General features: G+C 43.7%; 1 protein-coding gene and 1 non-coding gene across 7 annotated transcripts in view; both read left to right on the forward strand.

Annotated features, from left to right (window-relative positions):
* LOC144495816 (hepatocyte nuclear factor 4-gamma-like) overlaps window positions 1-24,273 on the forward strand; it is a 145,347-nt gene that overhangs the window by 86,553 nt on the left and 34,521 nt on the right. For 3 of the 6 annotated variants that reach the window (XM_078216337.1, XM_078216338.1, XM_078216340.1), the window contains one exon: window positions 23,100-23,271. In XM_078216337.1, coding sequence (XP_078072463.1) covers window positions 23,126-23,271 — 146 coding nt within the window. In that variant the 5' untranslated portion in view covers window positions 23,100-23,125. Of the gene's footprint in view, window positions 1-8,627; window positions 8,755-21,201; window positions 21,317-23,099; window positions 23,272-24,273 lie in introns of those variants that run through there. The other 3 variants (XM_078216335.1, XM_078216336.1, XM_078216339.1) reach the window with 2 other exon arrangements.
* LOC144496186 (U2 spliceosomal RNA) lies at window positions 1,936-2,119 on the forward strand. Its single transcript, XR_013498381.1, has one exon. It is a non-coding gene; the product is annotated as a U2 spliceosomal RNA (small nuclear RNA).

Raw genomic sequence — 24,273 nt, forward strand, 5'->3', positions numbered from 1 at the left:
GATTAGTATTAAAAAGGTCATGGCCGAATTCTCTGGCCCTTCACTCCCGTCCCTGCTGCCAGCGAGAACGGAGAATTTAGCGCTCAGCCAAATCTCCATCATTGCAGTCGGACCGGAGAATCCCAGCCGCGGGCAAAGTCAGAGAATTCCAGCCTAGGGGTGGGATTTTCTGGCTGCGCTCACCTCAAGACTGAAAACTCCCACCTGAGGTCAATGGACATTTTCATGCTCCTGTCCCTCCCGCGACGATTCCCGTGGCGGACGGGATGGAAAAATCCTGCCCTACGTTTTTTTATCCTTTGTTCAAGACCCAAGCATTTCTTCTGGTTTTGTTCAACCAGTATTCTCAACATTGTGTAAAACAAAAATAGCCATTTTTGAACGAGTAGTTTCTGAAGTAGCTTTTGAACTTACCCCCAATAAATTCTAATATTTGTTTTAAATAACAGACAAAACGTCCTATTCAGTTGCACTGCCAGTTGTTGAAATGCTTATCTCTCGAAGATTTGTAGTCAGTTACACATTTACTTATTGACCCTTTGCATGATCTCCCCCTCCAAAAAGCGACAACAGAAATTTGCTAATTAGTTCATTCTAACATAATTGTTACACTGTAGACCACTTATCCAAATGATAACAACAGTACAGAAATGAAAGCTAAGTGAAGGTAAACTAATACAATCTGGCAAGTGCATGGAATGTTCTTGTCTTGAACCTTGAAAGTTACTGTTATTAATCATTACCTGGAAGACAATCGACAAATCTGATCTCTGTTCAAATATGCTTTTTTTTTGCAAAAAGCTATTTTACTTTCTTTTCTCACAAGTTCATTGCTGGTAATCATAGATCTACTGTGGTCACTGCCCAAAGGTACACCCTGTCATTTATTTGTTTTCTTTACTGTCTTATACTGAGGATCTCCTGCTTGTTGCTGACATCGCCACCTAAATGTGAGCCATCTGAGTAAAGTTTTACATCCTTCAGTATTACTGCTGTAAATGGAATGCATAGGATCAAGTCCGAGGTGCTTGCTCCATATATTTAAAGATTTTTTTGATCTAGAATGAAATACGTTTGTTCCTTTCGGGTTAATTACAAAATAGTTATTTCACTGTGAAAGAACAATTCATATCTCTGCATTACTATAGTTTTCAAATATAATGCACATATGGCGGCACGGTGGCACAATGGTTAGCATTGCTGCCTCACGGCGCCAGGGTCCGAGGTTCAATTCCAGTCTCGGATCACTGTCAGTGTGGAGTTTGCACATGTCTGCGTGGGTTTCCTCCCACAGTCCAAAGATGTGCTGGTTAGGTGGATTGGCCATGCCGAATTGCCCCTTAGTGTCCCAGGATGTGTAGGTTAGAGGGATTAGCAGGGTAAATAGGTGGGATTGCAGGGATAGGTTCTGGGTGGGATTATTGTCGGTGCAGGCTTGATGGGCTAAATGGCCTCCTTCTGCACTGTAGGGATTCTATGATATTACTTTTAGTAATCAGGAATATTTGTATCCCATATTCTACTTAATCATAAACAAACAAATGAACTGCCTTAAGCTGCAAACTTCTGGTCTGTGTTGATATCTGCTGCTCTGAAGACGTTTTTGTTTTGCCACAGTGTGATGTTCAGCCAGTAAACAGATGAATAAAACTGAATTAATTGTCAATTCTTCTCAGACATACCTTTGTATGGACAGAATATAGAAATGGTGCCAACTTTTAAAATTTTGGACAGCAGGGCCTGCTGAGAACAACTTTATGACCATGAAATCATGGACATAGTAAATAATTGAAATCAGACCTAATTGGTGGCATTGGGGTGGGTTAAAGACCACCAGACAGACTACTGGAAGGTTAATTTGGACCAGCTGAAATATGCTATGGACATAGTAATCTAAAACTGATTAAATTAGTAACGGCAGAAGGAAAGAAGCAACTCGCTTCTCAGTTGTTTGGCTAAAATCAAGTGTAGTATCTGTTTTTATCAGTTTAATCCTTTTGGCTAAGATCATGGGGGCGATTCTCCCAAAAAAGTTCTAAATGCTGAATTCACGGGAAAAATGGTGTAATTCATGATTGTTTTTTCAGTGGGAGTTCAGACTCGAATCTCCCACACTCTGTGCAATGCAGAGGTCACAATGGTGAATCTCATTAAAAGCTGGGGGGGGCGGGGGCGGGGCCTATTCACGCCAGAGTCTGACAGTTCCGGAACTCTGCACATGTGCAGTGGTCCCGATCTGTCAACCTGCAGTTTGCTGGTCAACCCAGGGCCCTGCAGTGCTGCCCCTCCACTCCACCCCCCCCCACCCCACTCCCTCGCCCCACCCCCACCACGGCCTGATTGCGGCCCCATCGTGGCCCCCACAAGCATTCACGGGCCAGCCCCAACCCCCCTCCCGTCCGGGAGCACCACAGTCTCCAGCCACCCCCCCCACCCCCAGCAGTGACGTTCCCTGCCATGACCCCACCCCAGCAGACACCCCCACGGGAGGCAGAACCCCCCCCCCCGCCCCCCCAACCTGGCAGACCACCTCCCCCGCCCCACCCCCCCCAGCCCGCCCCAATCGCTGGTCTCCCTACTGCCCCGATCGATCCCAATGCAGAGTGGCAGCGGGATCCCCCCCCCCCCCCACCCCCATGTATCGCTCCTTGACCATGTCCCCTTGACCCCACCACTTTGCCCCTTGGGCAGTGCCAGGGGGCACTGCCCCCACCCTCTGGCGTGGCCCCGATTGCCCCCCCCCCTTCACTCCAGTGGGTTCTCCTGCTTGTTCCCCAAAAGTGGGGAGCTACTTTAAACCCCGCTGGAATGAAATTGTACAGGTGCGTTGGGAGGTGCTACCGGGCCCGGAGAATTCAGTCCTGGGCCCGATAATCACATTCAAATTGCATTAAAAATAGATTAAAATCAATTACCTGGTCTTCCTGCTGGTTTCCAGCGTGGTCCCAACCGCGCCTACTTTCCGGCGGTGGGAGACATGCATGAGTCGGGAACGCACGTGTGAATCCCGCAAATTGGCACATGCGCGTGTCTGTCATTCCGACCCACCAAAAAATTAGCAGGTCGCAATGGGAGATTCGCCCCCCTAAGTGTCAGATGAAGCCCAAGATGGGATGCATTGCTCAGCACTTTTCCTATGTTCAAGTTATATGAAGGGCATATTTTGGTGCACCGGGCACAATTTCAAAATCTGTGGACGATACAAAACTTAGAAGCATTGTGAACTGTGAGGAGGATCGGTCATATACAAGTTAATGGAATGGGCAGACAAGTGGCAGATGAAGCTCAATGTAGAGAAATGTGCCGTGATTCACTTTGGTCGGATGTGCTTAGAGAGACAATATAAAATAAAGGTCCAACTCTTCAGGAGGTGCAGGAGCAGAGGGATCTGAGTGTACTGGGTGCATGTGCCTAAGTCACTGAAGGTAGCAGGAGAAAGAGAGAAAGCAGTGGAGTATGGGAGGAAACCCACGCAGACATGGGGAGAATGTGCAAACTGCACACAAACAGTCACCCGAGGCTGGAATTGAACCCGAGTCCCTGGTGTGGTGAGGCAGCAGTGCCACTGCACTGCCAAAACAGTTCTCTCTGCAATTTCAAAGTGCTAACAAGGATCACACAGCGAGCTGGAGAGGTGCAGCTTAAATACACCGGCACCGCCGAGATTCTGAGATCGGCCACCGTTTTTACAGGACACCCTGATTTCAAAGTTAAATTTGAGGCCCCTAACACATTCCCCAGTGCACTTTGGGACATCCCCCACAATGGACATTGGACTCTCCAGCTCCCCCTCCCCAAAAGGACATGGCTCCCCATGGACATCAGGATCTCACAAACCCTCCCTCCCCTACCCTCCCTTACCCCATAAATCACCCACAGAGCAACCCATTCTCACTCATACCCATCCAGCTTAACATTTCCCTATTTACCTTCACTCACCAATATGTTTGCAGGACTGGGGAGGTGTGATAAAAATGGAAGGGAGGCCTGGAGCGAGTCCCGAGGCCTATCAGTGCCCGGATGAGAGTGCCCACCAAGGGAAGTGCTGAGAGTCGGTTGAACGTGGGCAATAACCAGGGAAACACGGGAGGAACTGAGCGAACGCAGTGAGATGTGGGGGAATGCGGACAAAGCACTGTAACCCGGCAGGGAAGGTGTGGAGAAGGCAGCCCCGCGGACACTCCAGAGTTGTCAGTGTTCGTTGTCCCTCCAGCCATACCCTGGCTCTCCTCTATTTGTCTCCAATAGTGAGTCTATCAGCAGCAAATGTGGGAGAGAAAAAGGTTGTGATTGGAGGAGCAGTCCCCTGCAGCACTCTTCAAGCTCACTGACCTTTCCTACCAACATTTTCAACAAACGCTCGGGGGGCCACACGGAAAGACATTGCGGGTTGGACAAGCCTGCTCTGCATCATAGTGTGGGTGGTATTATCTCCCCGTCCCACATTAACAGTTTCTATGCCAAACACCCTTATACTACCCTTCCCCCAAGGCTTTACCCAACGTATTTACCGTACAATCTTTCTTTACGTGCTGCCCCTTCACCCCTATTCGTCATTGACTTTATAAATTCAGGCAGCCTGGAGGCTTTACAATTCTTCCAGATCTCATTCTGGTCACACTTGGAGAATGGGTCAGCTCAGTGCTATGGGCAAGCTTTGTTGGTTTGGAGTTGAAATCATATTATTCTGTCTTTCTGGCACTTTGACTCCATCTGATTCACTTACTTCACTCTCTCGAGCTGAATTCTCTTCATCAACTATCGGTCTCCTGTGACAGGATACCATTTGCTTATCCCATTTCTTGTGGAGAGAATGTTTGCTCTGTTCTTTCAGAGTGGACTCAGGATTTCTTTTCCTGTGGCATCTGCCATGTTCCTCCTCGAAGTTGACATTTAAGAAATGGAGCCTTCATTCCACTTGATTCACCATTTCACTCAAATATTCTCTACGTCTGAAATGGAGCTTCTTTTTCGGCAATCTCCAGCTGTGCCCTTAGTTCAGGTACATCTCAGTCAGATCAGGATACTGTTCCTTTAGATTTTAACCAGTTTCTTCGGTTCTGGGTCCGGACATTAACTGCCACCATGTTGTAATGATTTGTGCAGTAGATCTCTCAAAGAGATTCAGAGACTTTTAAGGTTGAGCAGCAATGTTTATTGGTAACACATAATTGTATACATAAGTACAAAGTATAGCCCAGACAAGAGCTAACTCCATGCTGACTTCTACCCAAGTTTCTTTGTACAATCTCCTCTCTACTGCAATGTGACTCTCTCATCATACTGTGGGCAGTACTGTTCTCCAGTCCCACATTAACCCTTACTATGCTGAACATCCTTATATTTTATGCAAGTGTGGATACTAGGAGTTGCTGTCAATTGTTCACAGTAATGAGGGCGAATCCTGAAAGTTTTGCTTTATTACGACTACCGATTCCAGACCATTAAGCTGAAGCTGGAGATTGAATAAAAGTTCATTGCAGTTCCCACCCATTATTATAATGTTTTTGAAAGAGTGGGCATTGTGAAATGGGTCCACAAACCTTCAAATGTTCCATTACTTCATGTTGGAAATTCAAATGCCCTTGTGTCAACTGAGGAAGAATTAGTTTTACTCTGCAATTTGTTTATGGGTCAGGCTGAATAAGATCCTTCAAGTGCTGGACAAGTGTAGTGAGGTGATTTATGTTATCAAAATAACATCTCAGAGTCATCTTCTGTATTATCATAAAATCCCTACAGTACAGAAGGAGGCCATTCGGCCCTTCAAGTCTGTACCGTCCACAATCCCACCCAGACCCGATTCTTGCAACTGCAGACATTTACCCTGCTAATCCCTCTGACATGGGTCAATTTAGCACGGCCAATCATCCTGACCTGCACATTTTTGGACTGTGGGAGGAAATCGGAGCACCCGGAGGAAACCCACGCAGACACGGGGAGAATGTGCAAATTTCACACAGACAGTGATCCGAGGCCAGAATTGAACCTGGGACCCTGGTACTGTGAAACAGCAATGTGCCAATGTGCCACCATGCCACCCTCAAAAAAGATTTTTATCAAATCAATTATCTTACCGTTGAAAATACAAAAAGCTCTTTGCTGGATGAAATTCACTTGAGCCAATAGTTGTTGTGAATACTAGAATAGAGGTAAAAGTCTACATAGTTACTTCACTACTTCCAACAATTATTTTGTGGGAAATGTAGCAACACATAATCATCTCCAAACAAGTAGAAAAGGGATTGGGGAACTGGGGAGTAACACATCAGACCATGTCGGAAAAGTAATGGAGGAAATGATACATTTTAGTCCTTTATTGGGGTGTTGGGTACAGGGAAGCCATTAGGCACAGGGTTCTGAAGGTCTCAGCCCAATCTGTTCCTGTAAGACTGGCATGTAAGATCATTCCCCATTATCAGCAACATCAGGGGCAGTGTTAGAGCCTTGCAACAGTCAGGAGTCACAAGCAGATCCAGTTCCCATCCTTTGCATGGGGCTCCCACAAGGTAAATGGTGCCCCTGCCTCATTATCCGATAGTTGTTGTTTTCCTTTCTATACCTTGTGATGCACAAGGCAGACTTTCATCTGTTTCCATTGCGAGGTTTTTCTTGGAACCGGTCATTACCCTGTCACCAGAGGCTTATAGCTTGAGGAGTGCCACTCCACATCAAGTGTGGTTGACCAAGAGTCTTTCAGGTTGACACTCAGCTTGTTGACCATGTTATGAACACACCTCCCATGGCCATTAAGTCCTGGGGTGGGACTCAAACTCAGATCTTCAGGATCGGAGGCAGGGACGCAACCCACTGCACCACAAGACCTGCATCCGATAGTGCTCATTCTTACAAAGGATAATTCGATCTAGATTACGGAAAATGAGTTGATAAGTTCTTTGTGTTCACATGGAGGATATCTTTGTGAAACTCAAAGGTGTTATGTACATCATGACTCTTGACATGAAAAGCTCTTGTTAAATGTTGAAGCCCAAGTAACAAGTACAATACACCCCAGAGATAAAATGACATTATGGTCATCCACATAATACCTGTCATTTTAAAGAGGGTTTGGTAGCTTGAATGTACATTAAATTTAATGAGCAGATTACAGCAACTGTTAATCACTTGAGTTGTGTGTCTGTGAGGGTGGAGTGTGGAGCAAAGAGCTTCTGGATCACAGATCAGTTGGCTATTCCTGGGAATGGAAGGTCATTAGAACTATGTTAAAATGAATAATTATGACTGGGAATTTTAGTTACCTTAAGTCACCAGATGAGCAGTATTTTCTATCGTAATTTTTTGTCTCTTGATTTTGGAGTTACATTGATGCAGCCAAATTTTCAAACTATTACATTAGAATTATACACAGGAAACTTGTGGGAAATATTAAAAATAGGCTTTCTGTTAATTTCCCATTTTGTCTATCTCATTCTTCTGACTGACAAAGGAGGAGAATCATAGACTTACTAAACTGACTGTGCATATTCCAGGATAGCTCAGTGTTAATGTCTGCCTGACTGTTGGGGTCTGTGGCAGTTGTTAATGTGGTAGAGTTCAGGTGCACTGTACTTTGGGTGGATGAATGGGCTAGTTGGGCTGCCGTGTAAATATTTGCAAACTGGCTATTGTCCTTGCTATTTGTAGAAATCTTTAGCAAGGGGAGTGGCTAGCAGTGTAGTCCAGAACAGCCTCCTCCCACATCGAGAGATGGACCTTGAAGTAAACCTGCATTGATAAGACAAAAGACTGGAGTCTAACGTGGACCTGGACGAAAACCTTTCAGGGAGATTCAACTCTGTTCCCAGTTGGCATGAGAGAGGCCCCTGTGAGAGTTTGCAATCTAACAACAGTATAGTGTGTATTCCCTTTTGCAGGTTATACTTAAAACAACTTGTTGGGACAGTGAAGCGAGTTTACCCAAAATGAAATGAAAAGTGTTCAAATGTAGCTCCTCCGAAAGAATTCACCATCAAATATTTCCGACCAGAAAATAAAATCATGATCCACGCTTGATGTTTCAAACAATTTTAATTGGAAATCTGTTGCATGAAATATTAATCATTAACAGAGTACACTCAACTGAGTCATTTGCCTGAGGCACCAGTGACACTACAGAGATTTCAACAGAACTGAATATCCACCCTCAGTTATGTACCAGCATCCTTTGCATACCCATATACTTATTTCTTAGCACTTTATTTTAACTTCCTCTCATAAAGGCATTGCCTCCTTTTTGAGATCCCGATTTCTTTTGGGAATCTCATTCAAATGGTAATTTTTTTTTATACATGAGTCTTGCTGGTGAGTGTTACAAGGTTATTTGTACAGAGGGAGAGGTGAAAGGCATCAGAAGCACAGTCATTTCCTCAGCCAACATTTGCACATGTACATTTTCAACTGATCAAGATTGAAATATTTTTATTTGTTTATCCTTTCAAAGGGTGTGGGCTCCACTGGCATGAGAGAGCAGCATTGTTATTGTCCATCCCTAATTACCCTTAAGAAGGTGGTGGTTAGCTGCCTTCTTGTATCACTGCAGTCCGTATGGTGTAGGTACACCCACAGTGGTGTTAGACTGGGAGTTCCAGGATTTTGATCCAGCGAAAGTGAAGGACTGGCGATATATTTCCAAGTCAGGATGGTGTGTGGCTTGGAGTGGAACTTGCAGGAAGTAGTGTATCCATGCATCTGCTACCTTTGTCCTTCTAGGTGGCAGAGATCCTGGATTTAGAAGGTGCTGCTGAAGAAGCTTTGGTGAGTTGCTGCAGTACATCTTGTAGATGGTACACACTGCTGTCAGTGTGTGTCAGCTGTTGAAGGTGGTGGATGGGCTGCCAACTAAGCAAGCTACTTTGTCCTGGATGTTATTGACTTCTTGAGTGAAGTTGGAACTGCACTCATTAAGGTGGCACAGTGGCATAGTGGTCAGCACTGTTGCCTCACAGTGCTGCCAGGGGCCCGGGTTCAATTCCCGGCTCGGGTCACTGTCTGTGCAGGGTCTGCACGTTCTCCCCGTGTCTGCATGGGTTTTCTCCAGATGCTCCGGTTTCCTCCCACAATCTGAAAGGCATGCTGGTTAGATGCATCGGCCATGCTAAATTCTCCCTCAGTGTACCCAAACAAGTGCCTGAGTGTGGTGACTCGGGGATTTTCACAGTAACATCATTGCAGTGTTAATGTAAGCCTACTTGTGGCACTAATAAAATAAACTTTAAAGTGAAGTGTATTCCATCACATTCCTGACTTGACACTTGTAGATGCTGGGCAGGCTTTGGGGAGTCAGGATGTGAGGTACTCATTGCAGGATTCCTACCTTCTGACCTGCTATTGTATCCAGTTCAGTTTCTGGTCAATAGTAACCCCCCCAGGATGTTGGTGGGGGGGGGCGGAGTTTAGTATGCTAATACCATTGAATGTCAAGGGAAAATGCTTAGATTCTCTTTTGTTGGAGATGGTCATTGCCTGTCACTTGTGTGGTGTGAATGTTACAGGGTGACCAATTATTCCTTCCCGAACTCTTGAAGTTCATCAGTTAGCTTGCAGTTATTAACTTTACTACTCTCTTAACTAGGATGCAGAGAGCAGGTGTACATAAGATATATACAGAAGTTCATAACTTAAAGGTGATTCCATCCCATTTGCTTTCTTCAGGCTCTTCTTTTAATGCCTTGCTAACTTACTTCCCTTCATTACCTTTCCTCTTCCATATCACCCAGTTTATCTCCATGTAAAGTGTAATTGTTCCGTTTATGTTTTATTTCAACAAATATTGACTGCATTTAATGACATAGACCACTTTTCACCCATTCCACCATCATATCAATATCCTCTTGCAGCTTCTTTCAGTTCTCCAAATTCTTTACTTATTTTTTTTTAATTTTAGCATTGTATGCAAGTATGGACACTACCCTCTCTAGCCCCTCATGTACCTTGGTGAAGACAGGTATTCCCAGAACATAACCCAAAGGAACACTGCTAACTATTTCCAACCACTTTGAGAAACTACCCTCATCGCGCCTCTAATTTTTCAATCCAAAATGCTGCATTCTCCCTAGTCTATAAATCCCTCAATCTTCACTTAGTCTTGATAATCCAGTTATGCAGCTGAATTGTATTCTTCAGTAATTCTTTTGCAATATTACCTGCAACTCTTATTGCATTCTGACAGTTCAGAACCAGAAATTAGAAGGAGCCTCTTGAGAATACTCTCTGTCATAATTTCAGGTTTGCTGTTGATCGCATTTTGGGTTTAATGCTATCAGTCACTTCTGTAAAAGATTTGAGTGTCTCTTGTTTCTGAACATTGATGCACACTATCCAATAGCTGGGGGCAATCTTACCAAAAAAATTCTAAGTGCCAAACGAACATGAAAACGGGAGAGAATCGCACCCATTTTTCGGCGAGCTCTCAGACACGATCTAAAGCGACTTAGTGCGAATAAAGAGGCAAAGTGTGATTCACGCCAATAGGGGGAGTGGACAGAGTATGTTCTCACTGGAAAATCGACTGCTGCCAGCTAGCGGGTGCCATTGCGCATGCACCTTGATTTCTCAGTGTTTTGTGTACAAGTGTATATAGTACACTGAGAAATCTGTCACTCCCCCACCCCGGATATCGTCCCCCAACCTCTCTGGACATCGCCCCCTGCACCCCCCGATCACTGGCCTCCTGGCCAATTGCTAGCTTGATACAGCCCCCTGGCCAATCGCTGGCCTGATACCAGCCCACCACCACCCCCCCCCCCGCCCCCGGCCGATCGGTGCCCCAATAACTGCCCCAGATGGTCGCCGCCCCAATGCCCGACCGATTGCCGCTCTGATACCCCCTCTACCGATCGTCACCCCAATCCCCCGCTCCCGGACAAATGCTGCCTGGCCAATTCCTGATTGCAGAGTGCACAGTCCCCCACACGACCCCTTAGGCCATGCACCTTCAGGCCACACCCTTCCCCTTCAGGCTCCACCTCTTGCCACTGTCCGATGCCCAATGGGCAGTGCCAGAATGCCTGTTGGGCAATGCCAGGCTGGCAGTGTCAGGGCCCCAGGCTGGCACTGCCGAAGGGGCACTGACCCCTTATCCCTGAACACCCAGGGGCCTCACTGGCCTCTAGTCCCACTGGCGAGGCCATCACATCTGGCCGCTGTTGGTGGGGATCATACGTGATCCTTGCCCGTGAGGACCTCCACCGGTGAGGCAGTTAAGGCAAGTGAGCCCAGAAGATTCCGTGCCGGTAGTCGGTTTCTCGCCTCTCTTGCGATCTTACCGGCTTGCCACACTGGTCAACTGGCGGGACGAGCCGGTAAGATTGCCCCTTCTATTTGATGGCAACACCTAGAGTTGTAAAAGTGAAATCTGAACTGCATTTCTGTGTCTTCTACAGCTGGGGTCAGTTTAACTCAGTTGACTGGACTGTTAGTTTGTGATGCGAAGCGGTGCCAATAATGCAGGTTCAATTCCTGTGCCGGCTGTGGTTATTCATGAGGTCCTGCCTTCTCAATCTTGCCCCTCACCTGAGGTGTGGTGATCCTCAGGTTAAATCACCAGCAGTCAGTTCCCCCAAAGGGGAGAGCAGCCTATGGTCATCTGGGAGTCTGGTGACTTCACCGTCACAAAACCTGGCCCTCAGCCAAATCTCCATTCACTGCAGCGGGACTGGAGAATCCCAGCCATGGACGAAGTCAGAGACTCCTGACCTCAGTTTCCCATGAGGAAATATTGTCACTGGCTTGTTGTTCATTCCACATAACTTGGCCATACAATACCTATGGAATGTTACACTGGAAATTGCACTAATTTGAAATTAATTTCAGCACAATGCCCTGTCCAGGGTATCTGTGACCTGTTTGGATTTGGCAGTTGTATATCTTCTTAACCAATCAGACTGAAGAATCCTTCCCGAGGTATGTAGTCTGAATCAGGAAGTACAAATAATGATTCAGTGTCACACAACAGGCCAGAGTTCTGTCCTCTCAGGGAGGTGGGAATTGAGTCAGGAATGGCAAAAGCTTTCGGGCATTTCACAGAAAGTTTGAATTTCCTGTGTCCACCTGACACCGCACAATTTCAGATGGCATTTCAAGAGTCAGGGTCTTGTGGCATAGTATGTAGCTTCCCTGTCTCTGAGCCAGAAACCCCTGAATCCCACCCCAGGACTTGATGGTCAAGGGAGTTGTTGAGTTGTTGTTGATGTTGTTGATTTATTAGTGTCACATGAACTTACATGGTAGAAGAAGAGGCTTACATGGTAGAAGAGGAGATTTACATGAACACTGCAATGAAGTTGCTGTGAAAATCCCCTAGTTGTGTTCATAATGCGGCCAAACGGGTTGAGCGTCAACCTGCAAATCCTTCCAACCATGCCAATGCGGGATTTTAAGAGCAGGAGAGATTCCTGGTCAGCCATGCTTAATACGGAGTGACGGCCCCCAAGCTATAAGCTTCTGGCAACAGGCTAACAACCTGTTCCCATAGTAACAGATCCAAAGCCTGCCTTAATGCATCACTAGGCGTGGGTAGAGAATTGAACTGGAATATCAAGGAGCGGGAACAGCTTTTGGTTGCTGGGAATGGAGGGGGCATGGGGTGGGTGGATGTTTGAGGGTATTGAGGGCTGCATGACATAAGAAATATGTTGGAGAGCTGGGCCAAGGTCCTCAAAACCCGAGGCAGGCATTGTGACTAGCCCACTGGATATTTGCATTCGTCTGATACTGTCTCAGGAGTCTGAAAATTTGAGCCCTTTCCATCTACATCTCCAGGAGATGAAAACATGTTGGGAACAGGCAGAGGTGACAGACTCGGCTTTCCGCAGCCCTGGACTGACCTGATCCCGAGCCCATCATGAAAATCCAGCCCCGCGTACTCACTGTCTGCACGGTAAGTGCTGCCTGGCTGTGAGGGGTGCTTTTGGCCTCTTTTAGGTGAGGGGTGCTTTTGGACTTGGGGGAAACAGGGAATTAAGTGAAACAGGCAGCAGAGGCTACAAGCGAGAGTGCTGATTGGTCAGTAAGGGAGAGTGCTGATTGGTCAGTAAGGGAGAGTGCTGATTGGTCAGTAAGGAAGAGTGCTGATTGGTCAGTAAGGGAGAGTGCTGATTGGTCAATAAGGGAGAGTGCTGATTGGTCAGTAAGGGACAGTGCTGATTGGTCAGTAAGGGAGAGTGCTGATTGGTCAGTAAGGGAGAGTGCTGATTGGCCAGTAAGGGAGAGTGCTGATTGGTCAGTAAGGGAGAGTGCTGATTGGTCAGTAAGGGAGAGTGCTGATTGGTCAGTAAGGGCGAGTGCTGATTGGTCAGTAAGGGCGAGTGCTGATTGGTCAACAAGGGCGAGTGCTGATTGGTCAGTAAGGGAGAGTGCTGATTGGTCAGTAAGTGCTACTCTTGATTCTCTGAAACTGACAGTGAGTTCGGAGTAAGAAAAATTAAAAGTGACATCAGAGGAGGGCTGTGATTTGCGTCTGGTTTTACTTTTATAATGTAAACATAGAAACATCGAAGGTAGGAGCAGGAGAAGGCCTTCTGGCCTTTTGAGCCTGCTCCGCCATTCATCATGATCATGGCTGATCATCCAACTCAATAGCCTAATCCTGCTTTTTCCCCATAACCTTTGGTCCCATTCGCCCCAAGCTATATCTGGCCTCCTCTTGAATACATTCAATGTTGTGGCATCAGCTACTTCCTGTAGTAATGAATTCCACAGGCTCACCTGGGTGAAGAAATGTCTCCTCACCTCCATCCTAAATGGTCTATCCTCAGACTTGTGACCCCTGGTTCTCAACTCCTCCACCATCGGGAATATCCTCCCTGCATTTTCCCTGTCTGGCCCTGTTGGAATTTTATAAGTTATGATTGGCTAACAGGGAGCTGAGCTAAATTTGAAAATCTATTTAAATTACTGGTTAGAAATTGCGTTGAGACTGAGGTAATGAGATATATAATTAAAAAATGTTTAAATAAAAAAAATTTAAAACCCAAATTAAAAACTAATTAAATAAAATAGAGATGGAGGGTCAGATGATGTGTTGTCCATGCGTGATGTGGGAGCTGGTGGACCCCATTGTGGTTCCTACTGAGCATGTCTGTAGTAAGTATTGGTTGCTTGAGGAACTTCAGCTCAGAGTGGGTGAGCTGGATTCTGAGCTTCGGACACTGCGACAAATCAGGGAGGGGGAGAGATACCTGGACACTGTGTTCCAGGAGGCAGTCACATCCCTTAGGTTAAATACCTTGAATTCGGCCAGTGGTCAGGGACAGGAGAGTGTGGCTGCAAGTGAGGCAGGTAGAGGGATCCAGGAGGTAGGAGCCTCAGTCCCTGAACTTGTCCAACAGGTTCAGGATTCCTGCTCCCTGTGTGGATGGGAATGGATACTGCAGGGAGGATGAGCAAACGGACCATCCTCAGGGAACCATTCAAGTGGGGGGAGGAAAAAGAGATGTAGTCATAATTGGGGATGTATAGTCAGGGGCATTGACACTGTTCTCTGTAACCAGGATGAGAATCCCGAAGGTTGTGTTGCCTGCCTGGTGCTCAGGTTCGGGATATCTCATCTGGGCTGCAGAGGAAGTTGGAGTGGCAGGGTAAAGATCCAGTTGTCCTGGTCCATGTAGGTGCCAATGACATAGGTGACAAAGTTTCTGCTAAGGGAGTATGAACAGCCAGGAACTAAATTAAAAAGCAGAACCAAAAAGTAATAATCTCTGGATTACTACCTGAGCCATGAGTTAATTGGCACAGGGTCAATAAGATTAAGGAGGTAAATGCGTGGCTCAAAGATTGGTGTGGGAGGAATGGGTTTGAATTCATGGGACATTGGCACCTGTATTGGGGAAGAGGGGACCTGTTCTGATGGGACAGTCTTCATCTGAATCGTGCTGGGACCAGAGTCCTGGCAAATCGCATAACTAGGGCTGTAGATAGGACTTTAAACTAAATAGTGAGGGGAGGGTTCAGTTGTATGGAGAATTAGAAAATCAAAGTTAAAGGAAAGGGTAGAAGTGCAAGTTAATGACGAGGACTTTCAAATAGTTAAAGGAGCCGAGGGCTCAGGAGAGGTTAGTAAAGTTTCCAGACCACATAGTTGAACAGGGAATATAGAAGGTGGCAGGAATCTAACCTCAGGCAGAGCAAAAAAAGGTGACAAGTATGAGAAGGGAGGTGGTCAATGCAGGACTGAGGATGTTGTGCCCAAATGCGCGCAGTATACAAGCTAAATGAGCTTGTTGCGCACATTGAAATTGGCCGGTACGATGTTATGGGCATCACAAAGAGTGGCTGCAAGGGGATCAGGGCTGGGATCTAAATATCCAGGGATATGTGTCCTATCGGAAGGACAAGCAGATGGGCAAAGGAGGTGGGGTTGCATTGTTAGTAAGGAATTAAGTTAAATCGATAGCAAGAGGCAATATAGGATCAGAAGGCATAGAATCTCTGTGGGTAGAGTTGAGGAATCGCAAAGGTAAAAAGACCCTGATGGGAGTTATGTACAGCCCCCGCAAGCAGTAGTCAGGATGTGGGGCAGAAAATAAATCAGGAGATAGAAAAGGCATATAAAAAAGGCAATATTACAATAATCATGGGGGACTTCAATATGCAGGTGGACTGAAAAAATCAGGTAGGTAGTGGATTCCAAGAAAAGGAATTTGTGGAATGTCGAAGAGATGGTTTTTTGGAGCAGCTTGTGGCAGGGCCTACTAGGGAACAGGCAATTCTGGATTTAGTGATGTGTAATGAGGCAGACTTGATTAGGGAACTTAAGGTGAAGGAACCCTTAGGGAGCAGTGACCACAATATGATAGAATTTACCCTGCAGTTTGAGAGGGAGAAGCTGGAATCAGATGTAACAGTATTACAATTAAATAAAGGTAACTACAAAGACATGAGGGAGGAGCTGGCCAGAGTTGATTGGAAATGGGAGCCCAGCAGGGAAGACAGTGGAACAGCAATGGCAGGAGGTTTTGGGGGTTATTCGGGAGGCACAACAGAAATTCATCCCAAGGAGGAGGAAACATGCTGAGGGGAGGACGAGGCATCCATGGCTGACGAGGCAAGTCAAGGACAGCATAAAAGCCAAAGAAAAGGCACACAAAGTGGCAAGGATTAGTAATATAAAAGAAGATAGGAAGAGTTTTTTTTCAATATATAAAAGGTAAGAGAGGCAAAAATAGACATTGGACCACTAGAAAATGAGGCTGGAGAAGCAATGATAGGAAACAAAGAGAGGAAATTGTGGAGGCATTGGTGGTGATTTTTCAGGAATCACTGGAGGCAGGGAGGATCCCAGAGGACTGGAAAGTAGCTAATGTAACACCACTGTTTAAGAAGGGAGGGAGATGGGAATTTATAAGCCGGTTAGCCTGACTTCGATCATTGGCAAGATTTTAGAGTCCATTATTAAAGATGAGATTGCGGAGTACTTGGAAGTGCATGATAAAGTAGGACTGAGTCAGCACGGCTTCAAGGGGAGGTCATGTCTGAGAAATCTGTTGGAGTTCTTTGAGGAGGTAACAAGGAATTTAGATAAAGCAGAACCAGTGGACGTGATTTATTTAGATTTCCAAAAGGTCTTTGACAAGGTGCTGCATAGGAGACTACTAAATAAATTAAGAGCCCATGATGTTCAGGGTAAGATCCTGGCATGGATAGAGGATTGGCTGACTGGCCGAAGGCAGAGAGTGGGGCTAAAGGGGTCTTTTTCAGGATGACAGCTGGTGACTAGTGGTGTGTCTCAGGGGTCGGTGCTGGGACCACAACTTTTCACAATATAAGTTAACGATTTGGAGGATTTGAAGACAAAGATATGTAGAGGGACAGCTGGTATTGAGGAAACAGGGGGGCTGCAGAAGGATTTGGACAGGTTAGGAGAGTGGGCAAAGAAGTGGCAGATAAGAACATAAGAACATAAGAAATAGGAGCAGGAGTAGGCCATCTAGCCCCTCGAGTCTGCCCTGCCATTCAATAAGATCATGGCTGATCTGAAGTGGATCAGTTCCACTTACCTGCCTGATCCCTATAACCCCTTATTCCCTTACCGATCAGGAATCCATCTATCCATGATTTAAACATATTCAACGAGGTAGCCTCCACCACTTCAGTGGGCAGAGAATTCCAGAGATTCACCACCCTCTGAGAGAATTTCCTCCTCAACTCTGTCCTAAACTGACCCACCTTTATTTTGAGGCTGTGCCCTCTAGTTCTAGCTTCCTTTCTAAGTGGAAAGAATCTCTCCACCTCTAGCCTATCCAGCCCCTTCATTATCTTATGGGTCTCTATAAGATCCCCCCTCAGCCTTCTAAATTCCAACGAGTACAAATCCAATCTGCTCAGTCTCTCCTCATAATCAACACCCCTCATCTCTGGTATCAACCTGGTGAACCTTCTCTGCACTCCCTCCAAAGCCAATATATCCTTCCGCAAATAAGGGGACCAATACTGCACAAAGTATTCCAGCTGTGGCCTCACCAATGCCCTGTACAGATGCAGCAAGACATCTTTGCTTTTATATTCTATCCCCTTGCGATATAGGCCAATATTCCATTTGCCTTCTTGATCACCTGTTGCACCTGCAAACTGGGTTTTTGCGTCTCATGCACAAGGACCCCCAGGTCCTTTTGCACAGTAGCATGTTGTAATTTTTTTCCATTTAGATAACAATCAATGATGGAATACAATGTGGAAAACTGTGAGGTTATGCACTTTGGAAGGAAGAATGGAGGCAAAGACAATTTTCTAAATGGGAAAATGCTTAGGAAATCAGAAACACAAAGGGACTTGGAAGTCCTTGTTCAAGATTCTCTTAAGGTTAACGTGCAGGTTCAGTCGGCAGTTAGAAAGGCAAATGCAATGTTAGCATTCACGTCGAGAGGGCTAGAATACAAGAGCAGGGATGTACTTCTGAGGCTGTATATGGCTCTGGTCAGACCCCATTTGGAGTATTGTGAGTAGTTTTGGGCCCCGTATCTAAGGAAGGATGTGCTGGCCTTGGAAAGGGCCCAGAGGAGGTTCACAAGAATGATCCCTGGAATGAAGAGCTGGTCGTATGAAGAACGGTTGAGGACTCTGGGTCTGTACTCGTTGGAGTTTAGAAGGATGAGGGGGGATCTTATTGAAACTTGCAGGATACTGTGAGGCCTGGATAGCGTGGACGTGGAGAGGATGTTTCCATTAGTAGGAAAAACTAGAACCAGAGGGCACAACCTCAGGCTAAAGGGATGATTTTTTAAAACAGAGATGAGGAGAAATTTCTTCAGCCAGAGAGTGGTGAATCTGTGGAACTCTTTGCCTGTGGAGGCTGTGGCTGTACCTTTAAGGCTTGATTACCTGTAAAGATTCGCATTCCAACCATTATCTTGTAAATTGAGTTTGTGTCTTTATATGCCCTGTTTGTGAACACGACTCCCACTTACCTGATGAAGGAGCAGCGCTCCGAAAGGTTGTGGCTTGTGCTACCAAATAAACCTGTTGGACTTTAACCTGTTGTTGTGAGACTTCTTATGAGGCTGTGGAGGCCAGGTCATTGAATGTCTTTAAGACAAAGATAGATAGGTTCTTGACTAATAAGGGGATCAGGAGTTATGGGGAGAAGGCAGGAGAATGGGGATGAGAAAAATACCAGCCATGATTGAATAGGCTGATTCGATGGGCCAAGTGACCTAATTCTGCTCCTATGTCTTATGTACAGAAAAATAGAGAGAAAGATAGGATTAAAAGGAGACAAAAAGAAAACAATGGCCAGGATTTTATGGTCCCTCTCACCTGGCGGGATCTTGTGATCCCACTGGAGTGAAAGGCAATTTAAATGGCCCACCCAATCCACTGGATGGGGGCATACGCCATGGCAGAACCATCAAATCCTGGCCTTTGTTTTAAAACTTCCCAACAATAATTGGAATCTGATGAATGTGACTCCACTCTTTACAAGTAAAGGTAAATTTTCAGTATCAGAGAGGATGCTCGGCAGTCATTCAGACAGATCTCACCATTAACAATCTACTTGCACTTGATTCACCAGCCCTAACTGACTCTGGTTAGTTTGTAGCTAATGGATAATTACTGGAGCTTCACATGCTTTAGAGTATCTCAATACCGAGTCTCTCTCTGAGGGATATTGTGATAATGAAGCTCTGAGAGGAGCTGAGCAAGTTAGTCTGGAAGTGCCCTTTTAAGATTGCTTGCTCTTGTCATTTGGAGTTCAGTACTTATTTTTTAAAGTAAACTCCCCCTTTTTAAAACTCTGTGGACGTTCATTCTTATTGACTTTGAATAAAGCTTTCTGTTTTTGTTTTTCACCAATTTTCCTGAATTGATTTTGAATTGCAGAGCTAAGGAAGACCACTCAGTTAGTGATGAACCATTTTATGCACATCTCTACTGTGAAGAGAGGACTGTACGGTGCTATAATATCAAATCATTTTTTTCTTATCCTTACTGCTTGATGTGAGGATTATATCTCAGCATGATAAAGTGGGATACTCTTTTGGAATCTTTTTTATGAATGTAACCTTGTAGATAAGATTAGATATTTATCATTTATCAGTTGTTTTTAAAATTATTGAAAGGGGCAGAACATTGAATGCTGGTCAAGTCTAGATTTAAGAGTTGTAGAGATAAGATACATGAAGCTTTCTTCATTCCACTTAATGGTGTAATGCAAAATCTGATAAGACTTGATAGATTGTGACCATTATCTATGTTTTGTGATGAAAGCATTTTTCACTATCTTCACCATGAGCTGTGTAAAGTATTTTATCGGTCTTTATTTGAAATTGTGTTTACTTTCCAAGTTTAAGCTGCATAAGCAACATTTAGTGATATTCAATATACAATAACAAAGCCGCTTTTTTATTTGGCACTAAGCTGTTTTGTTTTTCAAATGTAGTTTAAGAATAAATCATAAAATTGAAATTGGTCGAGAATAGTTCAGCAATGCACTTCTTCCAGCATGGTATTGATAAAGTCACAAATGTTCTGTTCTTGATTGTGCCTCATATATATAAATGCATCGTATTCGCAGAGAATATTTATAGGGTAAAAGTGCTAATTAAACATTATGAAAGATATGCAGATTTCCCCTTTGTGTAGAAAATTGGATAGATTGGGCATTCATACAAAAGCAAAATATTGCAGGTTCTGAGAGAGGACAGAAAATGTTGGAAGTACTCAGCAGACCAGACAGCTTCTGTGGAGGGAATAACGGAATTAATGTTTAACGCCTCTTGAATTGCTAACTGTAGTTTTCTCTCCATAGCTGCTGCTTGACTCGCGTTTCCAGTATTTTCCGTTTTATTATTATTAATTAATTATTAAGTAAGGGTTGAGATGATGTTGTAGTCAATGAAATGAACCTCAGCTAGTTTCTCACTACCATCTGAAGATCTATGTATTCTATTGTAACACATTCTCAAGTGTGCTGATTCATCATTATGGCGAAATATTGTGGCTTATGATTCTAACCTACCATTGCTTGGATCTGGACAAAGTTCTGTGGAGGTGGGGTGAAGTTAATCTCTAGCAATGATTATTAAACCATAATGGTTATCAAAACATAATGGTTATCAAAACATAATTTAACAGAATAAATGATGAGGATGTTCAGCACATCCATTGTTCATTGAAGACATTTGTCCCACTTTGCTTCCTAATTTGAGCATTAATGTGGGTGTATTTTCTAAGAAGGTGCCTCGGTGCCTCACAAACTCAAATGTTGCTGTATTAACTCTGACCCCCATTCTATTTCCCATTAACACTGCAAATAAATATAATTAACAGTGGTTAACAAAGCTAAACAGTCACAACATTTATTGGTAGCAGTTGAAAAATCAATCCCATTGCACTTGATCTTTATTGATAGCTTCCCTCTACTTCACGTTATGTTCCAATGTAAATGTATTTTTTATGCAAAGTCCACAATGTAATTAGAAAGCCAATAGTTGTTGCTGGCTTTCAATGTCAAGTGATAACGCATACACTAAAAATTCCATGAAAGTTGTAACCTCATAGGTACTCTTGGTCCAGAGGTGATAGCTAACAAAACTGCGCAGACTGAGCCAGCGTCTTCAAGGACTCCTCCCATCCGACATAAAGTTATACAAGCTGATCACGTAGTTTATTGTGGGCAGCGTTTCAAAATTCTGAATGTGTAAAAGACAATCTAGCAGTGCTGTTGGATGGTGGGGTGTATAAGACATAGCCGTGTGTACATTCATAATGAGGCTGTCTGAATCATTTTTGGATATGGACATGGCGAATTATAGTGAAGCTTTAGACCCATCTTACACTGCTTTGGAGTTTGAAAATATGCAGTTGCTTTACAATGGCCATGGTAAGTTACAGTATTTAGTTTGATAGCACTTTTGGTTTGCTTGGTTTATGATCAGTAGGCTGAAGTAATGTAAAGAATTGAAAGCAGGTTGTGTAAAGAATTGATAATTTAAAATAGGCTTTACCGTAGTTATGACCACTTAATTAAGATTCTTCCTTTCCCTCTTTTTAAGTGACAACATATTTGGTGGTGGTGTTGTGAATCTGGTTACTGCTTTTTTCTTAAAAAATATAATGTGCCACCCGCTTGCAGGCTGTCAGCATGTCAACAGCTTAAAGTAAAGCCAGCTGAAGTATTCCCTGCTGCATTTATTTTAATCCTATAATTTTCAGTCATTTTGCAACTTCACCAGGAAAAAAAAGTTTGTTTGCATTTCTGAGCTAAACGTTTTATTTGGTTTGTTAAATTTCATTGGAACAGCATTCCTGTCACTTGTGAAAGGAAACTTGAGTTTTTTCTGTCCGTGAAACTTAACAATTGTACACAACTAGTTTTTGGACTTGACAAGAAGTGAAATTTATAGGTGGCTAGTTAAGTGGATAATAAGCTAATGGTTACCTCATCCCATCACTGATTCTTTAACTAGCGTAAAGCCTTAACTGTTAGTTATTCTTTGATGAATTCAATACAGGGCTAACTAAGTACTTACATCAACATTTATTTTGTATCATTTGTGGAATATTGGTTTATCTAAAGTGAACCCAGAAATTCGCACTGGTGATATTAGTAGATGACCGCTCAATACATTTATATGACATTTCGCAGTTCATTATATAATGATTATTTCAAACATCCTATCAGTAATTTCTACACAGTGATAATTCACACATTAGTCACATTGGCACTCTCCAAACTCAGTTCTATTCAGGATGTTCAATAATTTTTAAGGAGCATTACTTTCGAAAACCTCCAAAGGTGAAAGATTTCCCAGTGCAAGCGGGAGAGTTAAGAGGCAGAGATCAAATTGAAATAAAGAATGATTACATTAACTGGTGCCAGTTACATAGAAAATGTTTCTAATAACTTTTAGATTGTCACCTAAATGATATTATAGCCTTAGTTAATGTTTTTCTCTTGAAATCATTGTGCTTAAGAGGCATTATTTGTTGGCAAAAGTACAAGACTTGTCAGTTAAGAAATCATTTATGGCTATTTATTAGAAGACAACAGATAGGTTTGTAACTGTGCCAGTGTCAGTCTTAATTATTTCCATTTGAAAGCATACCTAAAGTTATACTGCCCCTTTCCTGAACATGAGAACTGAAAGAGAAAATACATTTGTTTGGACTTGTTTTAAACTACAAATTATATTTTAATATATTTTTTGGTTTCTCCATCCTTGAATCAACCCTCTGAAACCATGTAGACTATTTGATTCTGAATTTATGTTACTGGGCTGAAATTTATGTAATACATCACTGCAAAATGGTACTACTACTCTAACTAAACACATTCATTTCTGGAAGATGACTGTTTTCACAGATGATGATGGGTGTTTTTTTTTCGCATGTAGTTGCCAAATGTGATCAAAGAATAACTGTGGTAGTAAAATTAATGTTCAAGGGAATCTTTAGATCCTTTTGCTTCTGACAGTACAAAGAGACTCATCAGAATAATAACAACATTTGATATGGCTCACTTTGTAGTGTAACATAACAGCACATACTAATTGAAATGGCAAGGGAGGATGACAGGTGTCTGTTAGTGAAAATTTTTCATGGTTTTGTGACTGTGCTGCCTGCTAAGTGTAACTGGACTGATTGAATGTTCTTTCCTCACACAGACACTTCTCCAACAGAGACAAACACCATGAACACATCAGACAATGGGATGAGCACGTTTTGTGCAATCTGTGGGGACAGAGCAACAGGAAAACACTATGGTGCCTCCAGTTGTGATGGATGCAAGGGTTTCTTCAGACGAAGCATAAGGAAGAGTCATGTATACACCTGCAGGTAGACTGCTTTGATCCCCTGCTTAGAATGTATTGACATTGCCAAGTGACCCAGAGCAAAAATTGAACAGGCAATCATCAGTCTTACTAAAGAATCACTTCTGCATGTGCTTTGGTTCTTAAATAGCCTCAATGATGAGAGCTGGCAGTGTAGGAATTATTGTAATAAATCAATTCTAAAGTTTTAGGGCAGTAAATAACTTCCAAGATGATTATTAGCTTACTTACAGCATGTTGTTCAGATTCCTTTTCATGATATATAGATGTTTTGTTTCTTTCATTACTGAATACTTACAAATAAGGTTTATTTTAATCTTATTGCTTAACCTTTTGATAGGGGTGGATATTAGGTGTGTAGCTGAACCATACCAGACCTACAAAACATTGTAGCTTTAATCTTTAGTCTATAGAATGGCAGTGGGGAACTGCAGTTGTCCTTTGGCCGGTGAATCAAAATGGTGGCCAGTCTTGCTGGTTCAGATGGTGCTGAGTCTCCTCTATTGGAAAGTATATATGAGGTAATGTTGAGTGGAGATCAGATCAGATGCGGTTCAGATTGGGACCATGGTCTAAATGTAGACTACACCTGTTGTCAAATTTCCACAAGAAGAATGGCTGCTCAACTGAGCTCCTGCCGCATTTCAAAGTTAGAAATGTGACATGAGAGATATACAGACAACAACAATGTCAACAACAACTTTTATTTACGTCATATCTTTAACATAGCAAAGCGCTTTACAAAATTTGACTCGAAGTCACATAAGGAGATGTTAAGGCAGATGGCCAAAAGCTTTGTCAAATAGATAGGTTTTAAGGAGTGTCTGAAAGGAGAAAAGAGAGAGAGGATGGATTAGGAATGGAATTCAAGCGTTATGGCCTTTGGCACTTGAAGATATGGCCACCAGTGGTGGAGCAATTAAAATAAGGGACGTACAAGAGAGCAGAATTGTAGTGCACAGTTATCTTGGAGGGTTGTAAGGCTGGAGGAGGTTACAGAGCTAAA

The sequence above is a fragment of the Mustelus asterias genome, chromosome 7, assembly GCF_964213995.1.
Source record: "Mustelus asterias chromosome 7, sMusAst1.hap1.1, whole genome shotgun sequence".
Taxonomy (NCBI): Eukaryota; Metazoa; Chordata; class Chondrichthyes; order Carcharhiniformes; family Triakidae; genus Mustelus; species Mustelus asterias.